General features: G+C 37.6%; 2 protein-coding genes across 2 annotated transcripts; both read right to left on the minus strand.

Annotated features, from left to right (window-relative positions):
- Positions 1-2,591: 2,591 nt before the first annotated feature.
- Positions 2,592-6,722, minus strand: ela3l (elastase 3 like). Its single transcript, XM_046841144.1, has 9 exons — positions 6,691-6,722; positions 6,286-6,401; positions 6,004-6,092; positions 5,831-5,928; positions 5,562-5,690; positions 5,325-5,461; positions 5,100-5,245; positions 4,410-4,562; positions 2,592-2,648 (listed from the first exon to the last, which is right to left on the minus strand). The coding sequence occupies exons 1-9, from the start codon at positions 6,705-6,707 to the stop codon at positions 2,631-2,633; spliced, it is 903 nt and encodes a 300-aa protein (XP_046697100.1). The 5' UTR covers positions 6,708-6,722; the 3' UTR covers positions 2,592-2,630.
- A 2,991-nt stretch (positions 6,723-9,713) lies between these two features.
- pxmp2 (peroxisomal membrane protein 2) lies at positions 9,714-14,357 on the minus strand. Its single transcript, XM_046841165.1, has 5 exons — positions 14,127-14,357; positions 11,750-11,872; positions 11,425-11,587; positions 11,165-11,284; positions 9,714-10,251 (listed from the first exon to the last, which is right to left on the minus strand). The coding sequence occupies exons 1-5, from the start codon at positions 14,234-14,236 to the stop codon at positions 10,183-10,185; spliced, it is 585 nt and encodes a 194-aa protein (XP_046697121.1). The 5' UTR covers positions 14,237-14,357; the 3' UTR covers positions 9,714-10,182.
- Between the last annotated feature and the right edge of the window lie 1,875 nt (positions 14,358-16,232).

Genomic DNA, 16,232 nt, shown 5'->3' on the forward strand with positions numbered 1-16,232 from the left:
CCCCTTACCTCTGTCTTGCTTATAAATGATCTGAATATGCATCTGGATTTTTTTTTCATCAGAGGTCCTTCAAACTCAATATTTATTATAAATGCATCTTGAGGTTACACACAGGACACATCAGAGGCCTAAAAACTATTCATAATGAATCTAATACACACAAACACAAAAAGTATTACCAAAGGAATTTGTTTTCTCTAAATAAGTTTTTGAAAGGAAAAAAATACAGTATGCACTGACCCGCTTCTCCAGGAACTTCTCACTTCTCAGGGTCTTCTCCGGATCCTGAGTAACGGTAGGGGCTCAAAGTCCAAAGCGCGCACCAGCACAATGATCAGTGTGTGTGTGTGTGTGTGTGTGGACAATAGGCGTGCGGTCCGACAGAGGGCGTGGCTTCAACAGGAGGCGTGGCTGCAACCATGACATTCCTTATTACACAAAAAAAGCCTCAAAGTGAAAAACAAAGTGCGCGCGGGTGTGGAGGCTCTCGAGCGCGCGAGGAAGAGGAGACAATGCGCGTCTGCGGGAGCGCGGGCGGCGAAGAGGTTCCCACCTTACACATGCAGAGGGGGGAGGGGGGAGGACACACACACACACACACACACACACACACAGATCAAGATATCAAGATATACATATATACATGTGTGTATATATATATATATATAGATAGATAGATAGATAGATAGATAGATAGATAGATAGATAGATAGATAGATAGATAGATATAGTTGTGTGAAGCTTTCTTTTCATCCATACTCTAATCTATAGACTATACACATCCAAAATATCTACATTCGTCTCAATGCAAAACATGAAAAATCTAAAAACTGTTTCTTGGAGTTATTTTCAGATGTCAAACATATTTGGCTGATCAGTTACACATGAGATGAAAGATGGAAAAAAAAACAATGGACATTTGTCTTCTGATAGAACGGCTTCTTTATATGCCCTGATGAAGTTTCACAGTCATCGTATCATATTCATTCATCCTCACGGCTCATAAAGAGAAGCTTTAAAAATATCACTGCGATTTTTCACCAGCTGCTTATAGCCTACACTTTATGAGTGTGTATAACACACACACACACACACACACACACACACACACACACACACACACATACACACAAAGGTTGGTATATGACTGCTTTATTGCTTCAGATATGAATACTTTGCTGTATGGAAAAATTATGAAGGTGAGGAGGCATGGGATGCAGTTCCAATTCATCCCAAAGATGTTCAATAGGCTTCAAAGCTCTGTAGAAGGCCAATCAAGACCTTCAAACACTTCCATCCCATGTAAAGCTTATCTTCATGGAGCTGGCTTTGTGCACTTTGACATGCTGGAACAGGCTTGGGTCTCCTATTTAAAGGGTAGTGAAAAAGACATCCTATACAATTTGTGATAAAAAAAAAAAAAATATGGGTGGAAAAGTTGTGTCCCAATACTTTTCAGTGTCGGTTTTTTAGAAGAAATAAATTCATGTCATTTCTGATAATGATGGCCTCACAAATTGTGTCAGGAAATGTGACATTCCCCAAACAGGTGGCTCTCAGAGCTTTCAGGTGTCGATTTTAAAATGAGAAACGATTTTACAGAGGCAGTGTCGTGCTGAAAAAGGTTTGGGTCTCCTAATTTCATGCCACCGCATCCAAAATCAAAAATTGCGTACCAACAAATTTGCAAGAAACACATATGGATGGAAAAGTCAGTTGTCTCAATACTTGTCTAAATATAGTGTATGTAAAAGAAAAATACACAATATATTCGGTTCACAAGATCAACAACGTCCTTGAATATTGATCATACTTCTTGTTAGGAAGCTGGACGCTAACTAGCAAGCTTAAATCATAGAAATGAAACAAAACTGTGACAGGAATAAAACTGTTATAATGTTATTTCCTAAAGAGACAGCTTGTGTCAAAATCATTAGATCCAAACTATTGCGATTTTTGCGATGCAATTGGGATAAAGCGCTTTGTAAGTCCCGATTTTTGGTTTTCTGAGCAAATATGTAAAAAAGACAGGTTTTTGGCCAACAACAAACCTGTAGGTAATCTAGCATGCATGCAGAGGTGACTCACTGCTTTAAAACCCCTCCACAGTTTGAATTTCAAACAAAATTCCACTCAGTGTGTGTCTTTCTGATGCAGCAGGTTCCCGTCTGATCCTGCTTCCTGCTGCTGACTGAGGACAAATCAAACCTGCTCCTCAGGATGGAAAAACATATGCGTGACCTTGAGGAGAGCAAATATTTATAATCTGGCTTGGACTGGAAACAAGTTCCCCAATCGTTTTGGCACTGGTTCTGATGGCTACCGGTGGGCAGGGTCGCTGTCAGAATGCAGGTGTTTGGAAAAACTGTTCATTTTCTCATGAACTGGGTGGAAAACATGTTCTCAAACATCTGTGTGACTTTGTGATCTATATTTACAGTCAACAACTGATCTGAAGATATTCAGTATGACAGGTTTATAAATATCATAAATGTGTGTGTGTGTGTATGTTTTGTGTGTGTGTGTGTGTGTGTGTGTGTGTGTGCATATGTGTATGTGGGTGTAAGGCAACTGGACAAAGGAGACTTATGGATTAGCGCAAGATGATTTATTGATGTGAGTTCACCGCCTCAGTTATTAATCATAACCTGAAACCAAAGACAAAAAAAAAACAATGTATTCAATTGCTAATAATAGCTGATTTTTTTGGGGGAAAATACATAAGCATAGCCATTTTACAAGATAAAAATTATCAGCTAATATCGTTAATAGTATCATTCATAAAAAATCTAAGAAAATCTCACATATAAAGAATTACTATTTTAGTTTTACACTTAACCAAATTAACCCTATATTAAGATATATCACAACAAATCTATATTGTGTACAGTGGTGTAAAAATATATGAGAAGTTTATAAGCATTTACAGCATACTCTTTATGTACACTGCTGGTCAAATGTTTCTGAACTGTGTACTTACCACTGGCAATCCAAAAAATGATTAAAGCTACAAATGTATTAGATGTGTTCAATTAGATCTAATAGTTAAAGTAGTAACAATAATATGAATAATAAAACTACAGAAGGAGCAGGAGTAGCAGTTTTAGTAGTAGTAGTAGTAGAGATAGTATTAATAGTAATAGTAGTAATATATTGAACACTAACAGTTGAAGGAAGTAATAGAAGTAACAGTAATAGTGTAAACACTAATAGTTAACGGATTAGTAGTAGTAGTAGTGATAGCAGCAGTAGATTAGTGCTATTAGTAGTAATAGAAGTAGTAGTTATACTACTACTATAGTTAGTAGAACTAATAGTTGCAGTAGTAGTAATAAAAATATTAAGAATAGTAGAATTAGTAGTGGTAATTGTGTGAACACCAGTAGCAGTAGAGTAGTGCTATTAATAGTAAAAGATGTAGTAGTAAACTTATAGTTGCAGTAAAAGCAAAATCAGTAGTACTAGTAGTATTATTTGCAGATATTGTATTAATATCGGTAGTAGTGTGAACACTAAAAGTTAAAGTAGTTTTAGTAGTACGGTGTTACCCCGCTTATCGACCTTAATCCGTTCCTTAAAACCGGTCGAAATGCGAAAAGGTCGAAGAGCGAATGTACAATATACACGCACTAAATTGTTATATTGACCACTAAATAACACTATATTGTTCACAAACCGGAGTTTAATTTACGATATATATGCTCTCTCCACGAAGGCTGAGGCGAGACTGGGAAGATCCTTTCCCTCGCTCCATGTGGGTCGGGGTAAAAAAAGGTCGATAAGCGGGCATTTGGTCATTCAGCGGGCGCAAATTTCGGTCGAAAAAATGTTCGCTTAGCGAAAAGGTCGATGTCCGAGCCGGTCGATAAGCGGGGTACCACTGTAGTAGTAATACAAAGTTGTAGCAATAGATCTATTAATAGTAGTAGTGTGAACAATAATCAATAAAGTAGTAGTAGCAGTAGTACTAGTGTGAACACTAAGAGTTAAAAGTATTAGAAGTAGTAATTGTAGCAGTAGTGTAGTTAGTATTAGTAGTAAAGCACTAATAATAGTAGTAGTAGATAAATGTTGTAGTAGAAGTATTAATAGTAGTAGTGTGAACACTAAGAGTTAAAAGTAGTAAAGCATTACTAATAGTAGTAGAAGTCACAGTAGTAGTATTAATAGCTGTTGTAGTTGTAGTAATGTGAAGGCTAGTAGTTAAAGCAGTTTTAGTAGTAATAGTAGTAACTGTAGGAGTAGAGTAGTGGCATTAGTAGTAGAAGAAGTATTTAACTAATAGTTGTTTTAATAATAGTAGTAGTGGTGCCAGTATTACTAGTAATTGTAGTCATAGTATTAGTGATAGTAGTATTAGTAAAGCAGTTAATAGTATATGATCATGAGATTGCAGTTTGTTCAGTCACCTGGTTGATCCAGTCATTGTAGCCAGACACGCGGGTGAAGACTGTGGGTTTCTTCTCGTAGTTGCAGCCAAGGCCTGAGACGAAGCTGGCGATGCCATGCACTTCCCACACATTCTGTGCGTTCTTACAGTTGAGAGGACCGCCAGAGTCTCCCTGCAGCACAGAGAGCCTCAATATCAGCTAGATGGATGACCAATCTTACATCTGCTGCTACTAACTTTTGATTTGAGGTAAAACTTCAGTAAAGCAGATAATTGCATGACTGAACATCTAGGAAATGAAAACACTAAATAAAGATATTTGCTAAGTGGCAAAGAATATCCTCATAAAACAGCAAAAATTGGTGTATTAGATTAAATAAATGCCTGACAGAGAATCAGATGAGCAGATACCAAGCAATTTTAGATGCAATCTCATTTATGGTTATGTTGTTAAAGGGACCACAACTACACAGGTTTCATTTGGGAAATGAATCAGCACTTATATCACAATATCACGGCTAAAAAAGAGCCAAATTAGCAAATCAAGAAGAACACATTTTTTAGTACAGTTACTATATAGTCCTGTGGGGATGTGTTTTAATGGATAGTGGCTTCATATGGAACATTTTTATGGAAACTCACACACTGACTTTGATGTTAATGCTTACTGACAGCAGAGTGACCAAAAATATAAAGTGCTGTCACTCACGTTGCAGCCAGCGACGATGCCGTCACCACCGGAGCACAGCAGGGTGTTTCTCAGTGCAGGACCCCACCAGTCAGGTTTGGAGCAGGTGGCATGGTCAACGACGGGCATCAGAGCCTGCTGCAGCCTATCAGCAATGGGACCTCCAGCTGGAACACAGTATATAACTCCGTCTGAACATCTATTCAAGTGGTCGACAAATCACTGTAGATTGACGACAAGACTTACTGGAGAGTCTTCCCCAGCCGGTGATGTAGCAGGGGTAGTTGTTGGGGAGGATGGTACCAGCAGGAGGCAGGCAGGTCAACTGGACAGTGTCACTCAGGGTCACATGTTCAGTGAGTTTAATCAGAGCAACATCAAACCTGAATTCACAATCGCATTGATGAGCAACGACAGTGATTGCACTGGTATTTAGACTGATGATACTCCTAGCAGTAGGACAACCAAACTACGTCTTCTCACCCGAGAGCTACAAAGATGGGGTTCCACCTCTCGTGAACGACGATCTTCTCAGGAGTCATGGCTTTGGATCCAGCCTCCTCTTCGAGCAGGTTGTATTTTCCCACATACACACGGTAAGTGTTCTGTTTGCTGCAAGACACAAAGACTATTAGCATCGTTCCTTCTGGACAAGCCGGTGCTGTCTTGCAGATTTACACAATATATAACCTCACATTTACACAATATATGAGCTCACTAGCTTGTGTTTAAAAACAAATAGACCATCGTACTTAATACAATGAGCAGCAGTCATCACCCAGTTGGTGGCGATCAGAGAGCCTCCGCAAGTGTGTCTCCACTCGTCTCCTCGCAGGTACTGCAGAGAGATCTGTGAAGAAAAACATGTCTTGTCAAAACCAGACAACAGAAAAGACAGAAATACAAAGAAAGAAGGAAGAATTACCTGCCAGGGCCAGCTGTGAGGAATGGCGTCAACTCCATTGACCACACGGGTGGTGAGGGGCTCGATTGGGGGAACGCCGCACCCCAAAGCTAAAGCATTTATACAATATTCAGATCATGGCATGTGGTAAAATGTTCTTTTCATCATGAAAAATACAATGACCGAAATTGGATTGTCTCACGACATTTAAACAAAGCAAAGAATTGTTAATGCGAATAAAAAAAACCAAACAAACATCATGCTTCTCGCATGAACACCTGTCCAGATGTTGTGGCTGCTTACCGCCAGCGATGAGCACCGATGCCAAAACGAACGGGAGCATGTTGACGTGATTCTGCTGACACACGCACCACCAAGTCGAATTATAAAGCCATCCTTTCACCGTTAAGCCACGCCCCCTTTATAAAAATGAGCAAATTTGACGATCACCCATTGGCCAAACGGGGATAAAATGAGCAGGTAAGGTCATGTCAGGATTTATGCAGCTGGTTTCCAGAAATGTATTCTCACGGCCTTCACGCTTTTACACACACACATGCTAGTTTTTGTATCTTTGTGAGGACCTTCCATTAACACATAATTATCCCCAGAAACAAAAAAAAAACAAACAACAAAATGGGTTTAACAACTATTTATAAAAAAATAGATACAAATCTAAATAAATAAATGAAATAAAAATCACATTACATGATCTTCAAAGCCATTGCAGCAGTGGAGGGCCATTAGGGTCAGCGAGGCCTTCTCCAGTGGCCTAATCCCTCAGAATTAGTGACTTATGTTTTAATGTATTTTTGTTTATGAATATGTATTAAATTGTTGCATTTCTCTCAGTTGCACCGCCAGAGTTTCTAACCAATCAGATTTTAGCCCTCACTTTACGTACTGCCATAAGGCCAGTGCTGTGAGCACTTTTTTATTATTAACTCTATGTTGCTTGCTGCTGTTGCTTTAATTTATCAGACTGCAATTTGGCCAACCCCAAGGCCCTCACGCAGGCGTCAGAACACGTCTGCATTTTTACTGCGAAACTCAAACAGAAGAAGAAATTGATTGTATTGCAGGTACACTTACAAGGACTTTTACAGGATGGACATTTTTAGACAATCTGCACTTTTTAATGCACTGAAAAAAATGCACAGGAAACCAGGGGTCATTTTATGAGGTGAATATCAATGCTATTGATGTATGTGGTTGGTGCAGTTGTGGCTCCAGTGAAAGGAGACGTGTTGAATTGTGTTCATTGGGTTTCTTGCTTTAGTGATACCAATCATTTTCGCTGTATGAGATTCCCGTCTGTGATGCGGCGCTTTGTTATACCATGTGACCATAATATGATATTGATGGTTTTTATAGCCATATTGATGTTATTGAGAAGTGGATTGATTCAGGTAGGACCCCACTGAAGGCCGAGGTGTGAAATTCAGGGCCCACCACTGGATTGCAATGTGTTATCTGTGGTAAAGCGGGTCAACACATGGCGCTTTTCTCATGTCATGTACGCATTTGTATCTAGTTACCTAAAATAGAATATCACGTATTAGACCAGATAACTAACCTTCTATGGCTATTGAATATGTGGCCCAATAAAAAACTAAACTATATAACTAAACTAGGGAAAAAAATCTATATCTAAGAGTTGTTTTTTTTTTTTTTTTTTAATGGAAAAGCAGGAAGGAAAATGGAAAAGTTTCTAAAGGATTGATATTTAGCAAAGGTGTGATTCTTTGCAGAAGGAAAAATAATCTTTTTTCGAGCCGTTGATAAAAACGTGCTTTCAACTGGGGGTTATTTTTAAGGGATCTCATTAATATATGCACTATATGGACAAAACTGTTGTGACAACTGACTTTCCAGCCACACATGCTTCTTTTTTAAACTGTTCCTAATATTCACCCGATTTCTGTGGACATCTTGATTACAAATCCTATGGCTATGTCTTCCTTTTATTTGATTACATTTCTCCTGATTTTGCTCTACGCTTACATTATTTAATTATGTTCACGGTCTCGGTTTTACTCTCGCTGCCTTGATTTACAAATTCTGTTATTTTTTCCTCCACTGGAGATTTAAATACCCTGTGGCTGCATTGACTACAAAAAAGAAAATTCAACTGAAAGCAGCAATGACACTTTTTTTGAGGATGGGTAATGGACAGAAGGTATACTTTTGGCATGCCAAATCATATCCACTTTTTTCTGCATTCACACTAAACCTGTCTCAGGCACACCAGCTAAGCTTCTTATCGTTAGATTTTTCACACCGAGGTGGATTTGTGTATTATGCTTCCCTCACATACTGCCTGATTTAGGGTGAGAGAAGGTTTTCAACCTTTTGACCATGTTGTATATTGTGTTTTGGTTAGTATTGGTACCCTGAAGAGTTGCTTTGTATCTTTCATACCTTTTTTATATCGCAAATGACATTTTAAATCATGTAAGATACATAAAGCACCATAATTAGATGCACATTGCATGCTAGGAAAGATAAAAAAAAATACAAAAAAACACATCAAACCACCATTTAATACTTTGTTTTACTGAGTGTGGTGAGGAAATAAGTTTTAATGTCTTTATTAAGTGTAAAAAACATTCAGAACTGAATAAAACCCTGACGGTATTGTATTAATTTCAAAGGGAAGCGTTTGTAAGATCCCAATGTATCACAAGTTCAATAACTACAGTTGTGTGAAGAAAGGCAGGAAGTGTCTGCCCTCTAGAGGTCATATTGAGAAAAACACCACAAACATCTAGGTTTTGAAGAACCAATAAAATAAACGTGGTTTTAAAATGTCAGTTTGCTGAAGGAAAAGGAAGCTGATAATAGTTCCCACTACCATATTTACTATGGGGTTCCTCAAAGACTATGGACTTCCTTTCTTCTTTATTTTATTATAGAGCACATATCCATCACATATACTGCATATTTACACATCTACAACTTTTTTTTCTACAGCAAACCTAACTGGGGATGGGTTTTCTTCTTTAACTGTGAGCTACAATTCAAAGTATCATACTTTTTTTAAGTAGCATCTTCAGTCACTTCAAGACTCGTTTCATTAGTTTGTTGTGAATTAGTTTAATTGTAAATTTGTAATTTTTCATCCATAATACTGTTACAGAAAGACATACAAACTAGAGGTTGAACAATTAATCGGCACCGATAATTAATTGCTGGATCTATAGGCAAAAGTCCACAGATAGTTTTTCCAGTTTGCGTCTGAGAAGGAACGCTATAATTTTACAGTACGAGAGCGGCATCTAGAGGCGAGTCAATGACACCACGTGCTGGTTGTGGGCATACATTATGATGCCTGATGCTTGATGCTTTCTCCATTATAATTTGAGGCATTTTAACTGGACCATGTTATACTTGCTTGCAGTTTTTTAACAGGTTCCCTGTTTTATATGTAAAAAAAAAAGTAACTTTTTTTCAGTAATTTGCAGCTACTTTTTGTTGGAATGCATGTCTTTTATTATTCCTCAATATTTATTAATATAATGAATATATTCATATGAATTTAATTTAGTAAATTTTCTGATTTACTTTTTGTTAAATCTTTTTGTAATCCTTTTTTTAAAAGACTATCGATTAATTAATTGGTTATCGTAAAGTACGATCCAATTGAGCTCAAATCCAGTATCGGTTGAACTCTAATACAAACCTGTGAATTTTTTAAACAAAACATACTTGAGGTTATAATCAATAAAACATTTTGAATGAGAAATTGTTCCTTTTTTTATTATTACACATCTGTACATTGTTACAAAGTGCAGTATTACATTGTACAATGCTATAATCAGTGCTGACTGAAAAAAAAATGGCACAGTTCCATCGGTGCGTCACAAATCATCGTCAATGTCGAAATCCAAAATTTTCCACTAGACAAATATGTGCATCAGAAATCGGTATTAAAACAAATTAACATGGTTTCTTCCGCTTCACTACAGTATATGCAGTAATGTTGGCGTAGTGATTGTGAATGTGTGTTACAGTGTCTCATTATTGATCAAGATCTCATCATGATATGTAACGTAACAGTCGAGTGTCCCCTGGGACATGTAGCTTTGGAACGTTAAAAATTAAAACAAATCTGATCTACTACAGTGTGTTTTAAAAAGGCACACTGGTTTTATTAGTACTGACCTATAAAGCTCTGCTGTAACATTAAACCCTGAGACATCATTTGCGGACAGATGTGAGGTAGGCGTTCCAGAACAAGGCGATCAGGTTGGCAAACAGCACCCGGAACTACAGAGAGCGACAGAAAAAGAGAGAAACATAAGTCAACCACTCCCACCATCATTTATCTAATGGATTCCTTGAGAACTGTAACGAATAAGCAAATTCTGGTAGGCAAATTATCAAAAGCCTGAGGGATCGATTCAACGTTATTATAGACTTCGGTAGCAGAAAGCACCGCAATGTACTGCATGAACTGAAAAACATGAAAACAAGGTGGTATCAAAATGTTTCTAGACTAGTTTTGTAACATGGCCAACAGATGGCAGCACAAGGCTGCACACACTGTCACAGGGCGCACCGACCTTCATAAGTCAGTGTGCCAAAAGACATCATCTGTGAACATTGGGAGCTTTGTAACTGGTGTATTCTGTGTATTCTGACCACGTGCGTCACCACGTCACATTATTGTTTTTTATCTGCCATTGTTACCTGTTTCCTTGGAGCAAAACTCATCAGCCATTCATGTGGCAACATTAGCATTAAGAGGAGAAAAATTATCAGTGTCAGTAAATGCCATGGCATGGTTGTTGGTTCCAGATTGAGTCTCACACAATAGTCTCAAAAAGTTATATTTAATAATGTGAAAAAACCAAAACATCGAGATCAAGCTTTGACGGGAAGTCTACAATAATTCATAAGAACTCTGTTCAACTGGGGCGCCTTGGAGAGCATCTCAACCCACACTAGAGGTGGATGAGCTACAATGGCAGAAGACCACAACAGGCTCCATTCACGTTCATTCGGCTGCTGTCACATGAAATGACTGGAGAAATGCGAAATTAGAGTCGTTATCTTTATGCACTTCTAACAAAACGCAGGACTGAAATATCACCTGAAAGTTCTTGTATAGCCTTGGATTTCCAGAATAATCCTAGAACATCTGACCGCCTCCTATATAGATTTTTCGTGTCAGTCTTACCTGCACAGGCACATAGTTGATGTTGATGAACTGAAATGGCGTCCATACTTTCCAGTTCATCTTGAGAGCAGGCCAGTATCTCGCTTTCAGCTTAGCCTGGAGGTCTGCATTGGTCTTCCCCTACAGCGAGTTTACATTTATAACGTGGGCAGGCAAGTAAAATCTCAAAGGTGCAGCATTATAGAACAGTAGGGACAAAATATGTATATATTTGCATTAAATTAGATGATACTAAAAGGCCCAGGATAAGGTAAGTCTACCTCCAAAGAGTTCATCACCACAAAGAAGAGCAGAAGGAAAGCAGGTGCGAAGATGAGTCGCTCCAGGAGGAGGCGTTTCAACGTGGAGAAGGGCGCCGAGGCTGGGAACATCAGCTCTAACAGCTGGTAGAAGTAATGGCTCAATGGACCTGTGAAGACAAGCCTGAAAATATCCGATTGCGCAAGAGTTAAAGACACGGAAATCGATCTCAAAGTAAATTTCCTTGGTAATAACACATTTGAAAAACATAAGAAATAAATGTTAAAGAAATTAATATTAAAGACTCATTACTAACTGATCCCATGTTGCTGCCTGATGACATACCCGTATACAGCAAAGCGGACGGGTCCATTAACGTCCACCTCTTTCCCGGACTGACCTTCTTTCAGCTTTTTCTTGGCTTCTAGAGCTTGAGAAAGCAGGTTTCCAAGTGCGGATAGAACAGCACTGAAAAACACAACACACAAGCATAATCAATAATCCTTAAACAACAAAGTCTTGTGATGGCGCTGGTGATTTCTTGGTTAGAAATGTATTAGTAGCAACAAAATCTTTCTAGCTAATGCCATATTGGAACTAGACTCCAGTGCAACAGAAGTTTGCAGATGTCCCTCTGAGGCCAAAATGATGCACTTTATGTAATTTCCTGTGTTTAATTTTGTTTGGTCTAGTTAAATGTGTTAATTTGTGTCATTTTTATGAAGTCCTGGACGAGCAATTTTTGCTTTACTGTGTAGTGTACATGGTTGAAATGACAGTAAAGCCACATGGCTTAGCCTGACTTGACTTAACGTGGCCTGATTTGACTTGATGTGGCCTGATTTGATGATGTGGTCTGACTTGATGTGGCCTGAATTGACTTGATGTGACCTGACTTGACTTGATGTGGCCTGACTTGACTTGACTTGATGTGGCCTGACTTGATTTGATTTGACTTGATGTGGCCTGACTTGACTTGACGTGGCCTGACTTGACTTGACTTGACTTGATGTGGCCTGACTTGACTTGATTTGACTTGATGTGGCCTGACTTGACTTGACTTGACTTGATGTGGCCTGACTTGTCTTGACTTGATGTGGCTTGACTTGACTTGACTTGTCTTGACTTGATGTGGCTTGACTTGACTTGATGTGGCCTGACTTGAGGTATCTAGATTACCATGCTAGAGAACAGATATCTTTTTGACTAGCTGGTGTCACGTAAACATGGCTTTGAGCTGGTAAATGTTGTTTAGGTGATGGTTATTCACTTTTACCAGCAGGCACGGTCTGAAGAAAAAAAAACCTTTTAAATGAATTTTGAAATAATTATGATGTTTGTAATATCTAATCTCTTTTAACTTCAAAGTTATTCCCTTTAAGCCTGGTAGATAATATTTGCAAGTCCCTTATGGCAAAAATTAAAAAAGGCTTCTTTTAGACTGGTTTACATTTAGGAAACATTTGCTTTAAGAGAATCAAAGCTCAGTGGTGAAGATATTGACCTTCTGATTAAACGATTGTTAGTTTAAATCCTAGCACTACCAAGCACCCACATCTGGGCCCCTGAACAAGGCCCTTAAACCATCAACTGTATAAATGTGAAGAATATAAGTTGCTCTTTATACAAGCATCCACAAAATGGCATGAATGCACATGATTTTTGTATAAATATCATAGTAAATAATTATCATGTCTGTTTGTTTTCCACTGGTGAGGTTGCATTCTGCTCTGGATCTTCTCCATGCACAAAAAGCAAACACGCCAGGAGTGCAAAGATCTTCACATCTAAACATGGCGGAAAAGTTATGCATTAACACATCCTGGTCAACATGTAGTGTCACCACATATCAGCCTCAAATTTTATAACTTGAAGAGCACATCTTGAAACCCCAGTCTGCTTTGAAATCTTTGTCTGGGGGAAAAAAAGCTTCCTGATGCAGTATAGCTACAGTTTGACTTGTCGCTGTGCTCTGTCATGGTGTACGACCTAGGAAATGAAACCTCACCTTACAGTAACAGAGTTTGGCTGTTGTCTACCTGCTTTCAAACCTCCTACACAGCTGTTTCTGTTTCAGATAATTACCACTTTTTAACCTACATATGAATGGATGATCATTTGCTCCAGATTGGTGTAAACGGTTGAACGTGCACCTGACTATGGTCCTACAATATCCATTGGTTTCTGCAAGAGTACACAAGTTAGAATTATTAAAAGGCAAATGATTTATTCTGTTCATTTACTTAAGCTTTTTTTAATCCATAAAAATATTTTTATTTTACAGCACTTGGTTTTCACCATTGATTAAACCAAAGCAATGGGGGGAAAATGCTTACAATTCAATATTTAAAAAAACAAAACAAAAAAAACATTCAAATTTTCGTTTTCCTGTTCTGTCTCCAGGAAGATACAGCTCTACCTCTGCCATCAATCTCTATTCTATATAACTGTCAGGACACGCCTCGATCTCCGTAGTGTTGTGGTACTGAGAGAGAAATCGATCTACATATACAATATTGTTCACAAGATTATTCAATTTCTAAATAATAAATTTATACCGCATCTACTAATAATGATAGATTTTTTTTTTTAAGAAATCAGTTTTTACTGTTAAAAACGATGCATTGTGATAGAAATGCCAACTTGTATCCCATGCAATGCATATTTTAAATCAGTGATAATTGATTAGATTGAAATATGACAATTGAGATAATAAACTGACCTTGTAACAGATTTGGTAATAACAGGATATTTCTTCAACAAATGTAAATACTGCTGCAGTAGTCTGGTGAAGAAAGTCGGATCTCGGACCAACACACTCTGCGTGGGCATTATAATAATTATTATTATTCTAATAATAATATATAAAAACTACTGTTTAATTGTTTTACTTTTAAACTCTGCTGTAATGTGGTTCAAACTGCACTAATACACAGCTAATGAAGGCTACATGTGAGGCAAGAGGCGGAGTCAGGGTTGCCAAGTCTGCGCTCTAAAACTCAGCTTTAGACTTCAAATACACTTGAAAACCAAAAGTCCACGTGATTGTTTTCTAAACTGTTCCACAAACAATTGTATTCCGTGCTGTACCTCATAAAAATTTTACTTCAGTTGAACAGAAACATGTTCCAGCATCACAGTGCCCCTGTGAGGATGAGGAGGTCTGGGGTTCAGTTTGTGTTCCAGTTTAATCCAAAGGTGTTCAGTAAGGTTGAGGTCAGAGCTCTATAGCAGGCCATTCAACATCTTCCATACACTTCTAATCATGAAACTGGGTTTGGGTCTTTTGTTCAAGTGAAGAGAAAATTTAGTCTAAAGACTTCCAATACAATTGTGTTTCTTGAGATTTTGTGGTGACAATTTGGCGAAGGAGCACATGTTGCCCCAATACTTTGGTCCATATAGTGTATTTAAAATAAACATCAAATAATAAATAATCCACTGCACTATAAATATCAACCATTGTTTATTTCCCCCTCTGGCGTATTAGTAGATAGTAGTGGCGCAACGGAGTCACGGATTGGATCATTTTTCATTCCATTGTTGTTGACTGATTAACACGTCCCGTTCACTTGAATACGTGACTGCTCTGTTTAGTTACAAAATTGCTTCAAGAAGACAGAAGAGTCTTTTGTTCTGCGATCGCTATAATCATTAAATTAAGATTAACCTGCAGGTTAAAACATTAGCTAACTATGCCGAACGATGAGGCCGTATGGATCACGGATCAACTGCGATCCTTTGCACCACTAGTAGACAGATACTTTTTTTTTTTTGTTTTCTTGCAGGTTTTTGGAAGACAAAATAAAGTGCCTTCAAATAGCTCCCCTTCTCTGTTTATGAAACTAAGTTAATTTAATTAACGTAAATTGTTAAATTATTCAAAAATAAAAATCCACAAATTAATCTACATTTAATGCAAAGACGCGGATCTGGCAACACACAGCAGATATGAAATCACGCGTTAGGCGTGTCTTAAAAGAAGTTCCTGGTCGTTAGCTGCGTTCTGATTGGTCGATTTGCGGTGTGCTTCCGTAAATAAATTATAGTAATAAAAACTAAAAGTAATCTTATTTTACATTAAGAAAGTTATATATATAATATAATATATATATATATATAATTCATAATTTTTATTACATGAAAATCGGTTACTTAGAAACAGTACGCGAGCGCACCTGGTTGACACAATACAAATCGCGCGCGGGGGATCAAACACGTCAGTGCCGCCGCCATCTTGGAAAGGTTAAACTTCAAAAACCGAGCTCGTTCCAGTGAAACTAAGATGGCGGCGATATTTGGATATGAAACCAAGAAAAGATTAAAACAAGAATTCGAGGAGTCACGACCGGTAATAATAATCATGTATTATCGTGTGGAAATTGAATATTTAGCTCAATAGTCTAAATATTTTCTCACATTCGTGTTTTTAATGTGTTGTGGAGCCTAATTGGTATGTGAGGAGTTTTTTGCTAAATATTGCAAAAGTTTGCTTATATTTATGTAGAACAATTTATTGATGTATTTTGTAGATTAAAAAAAAAATAGAATGCAGTGCTCTAATAAGATTTTATGAAACAATCTACGCAATTGCCACATAAAAAACTTAGGCCGCCTGAAGAACGCAAGATCGTCATTTTGCATATTACGTTTTAATATGCATTTTGCTATCGCTATGTTTCCATAAATAGCATTTTGTGCTATGTGAATGAGCCATTTAGGATAAAATATTCGACTCCTAAGAAGTAAAAAAAATCTGATAAATGGTTTTAAAAAAAAAAAAAAAAAAAAAAAAAAAAAGTGATTCTAACAATATCCTGTCCCATTT

This window comes from Silurus meridionalis, chromosome 27 (assembly GCF_014805685.1).
Source record: "Silurus meridionalis isolate SWU-2019-XX chromosome 27, ASM1480568v1, whole genome shotgun sequence".
NCBI classification, from domain to species: domain Eukaryota; kingdom Metazoa; phylum Chordata; class Actinopteri; order Siluriformes; family Siluridae; genus Silurus; species Silurus meridionalis.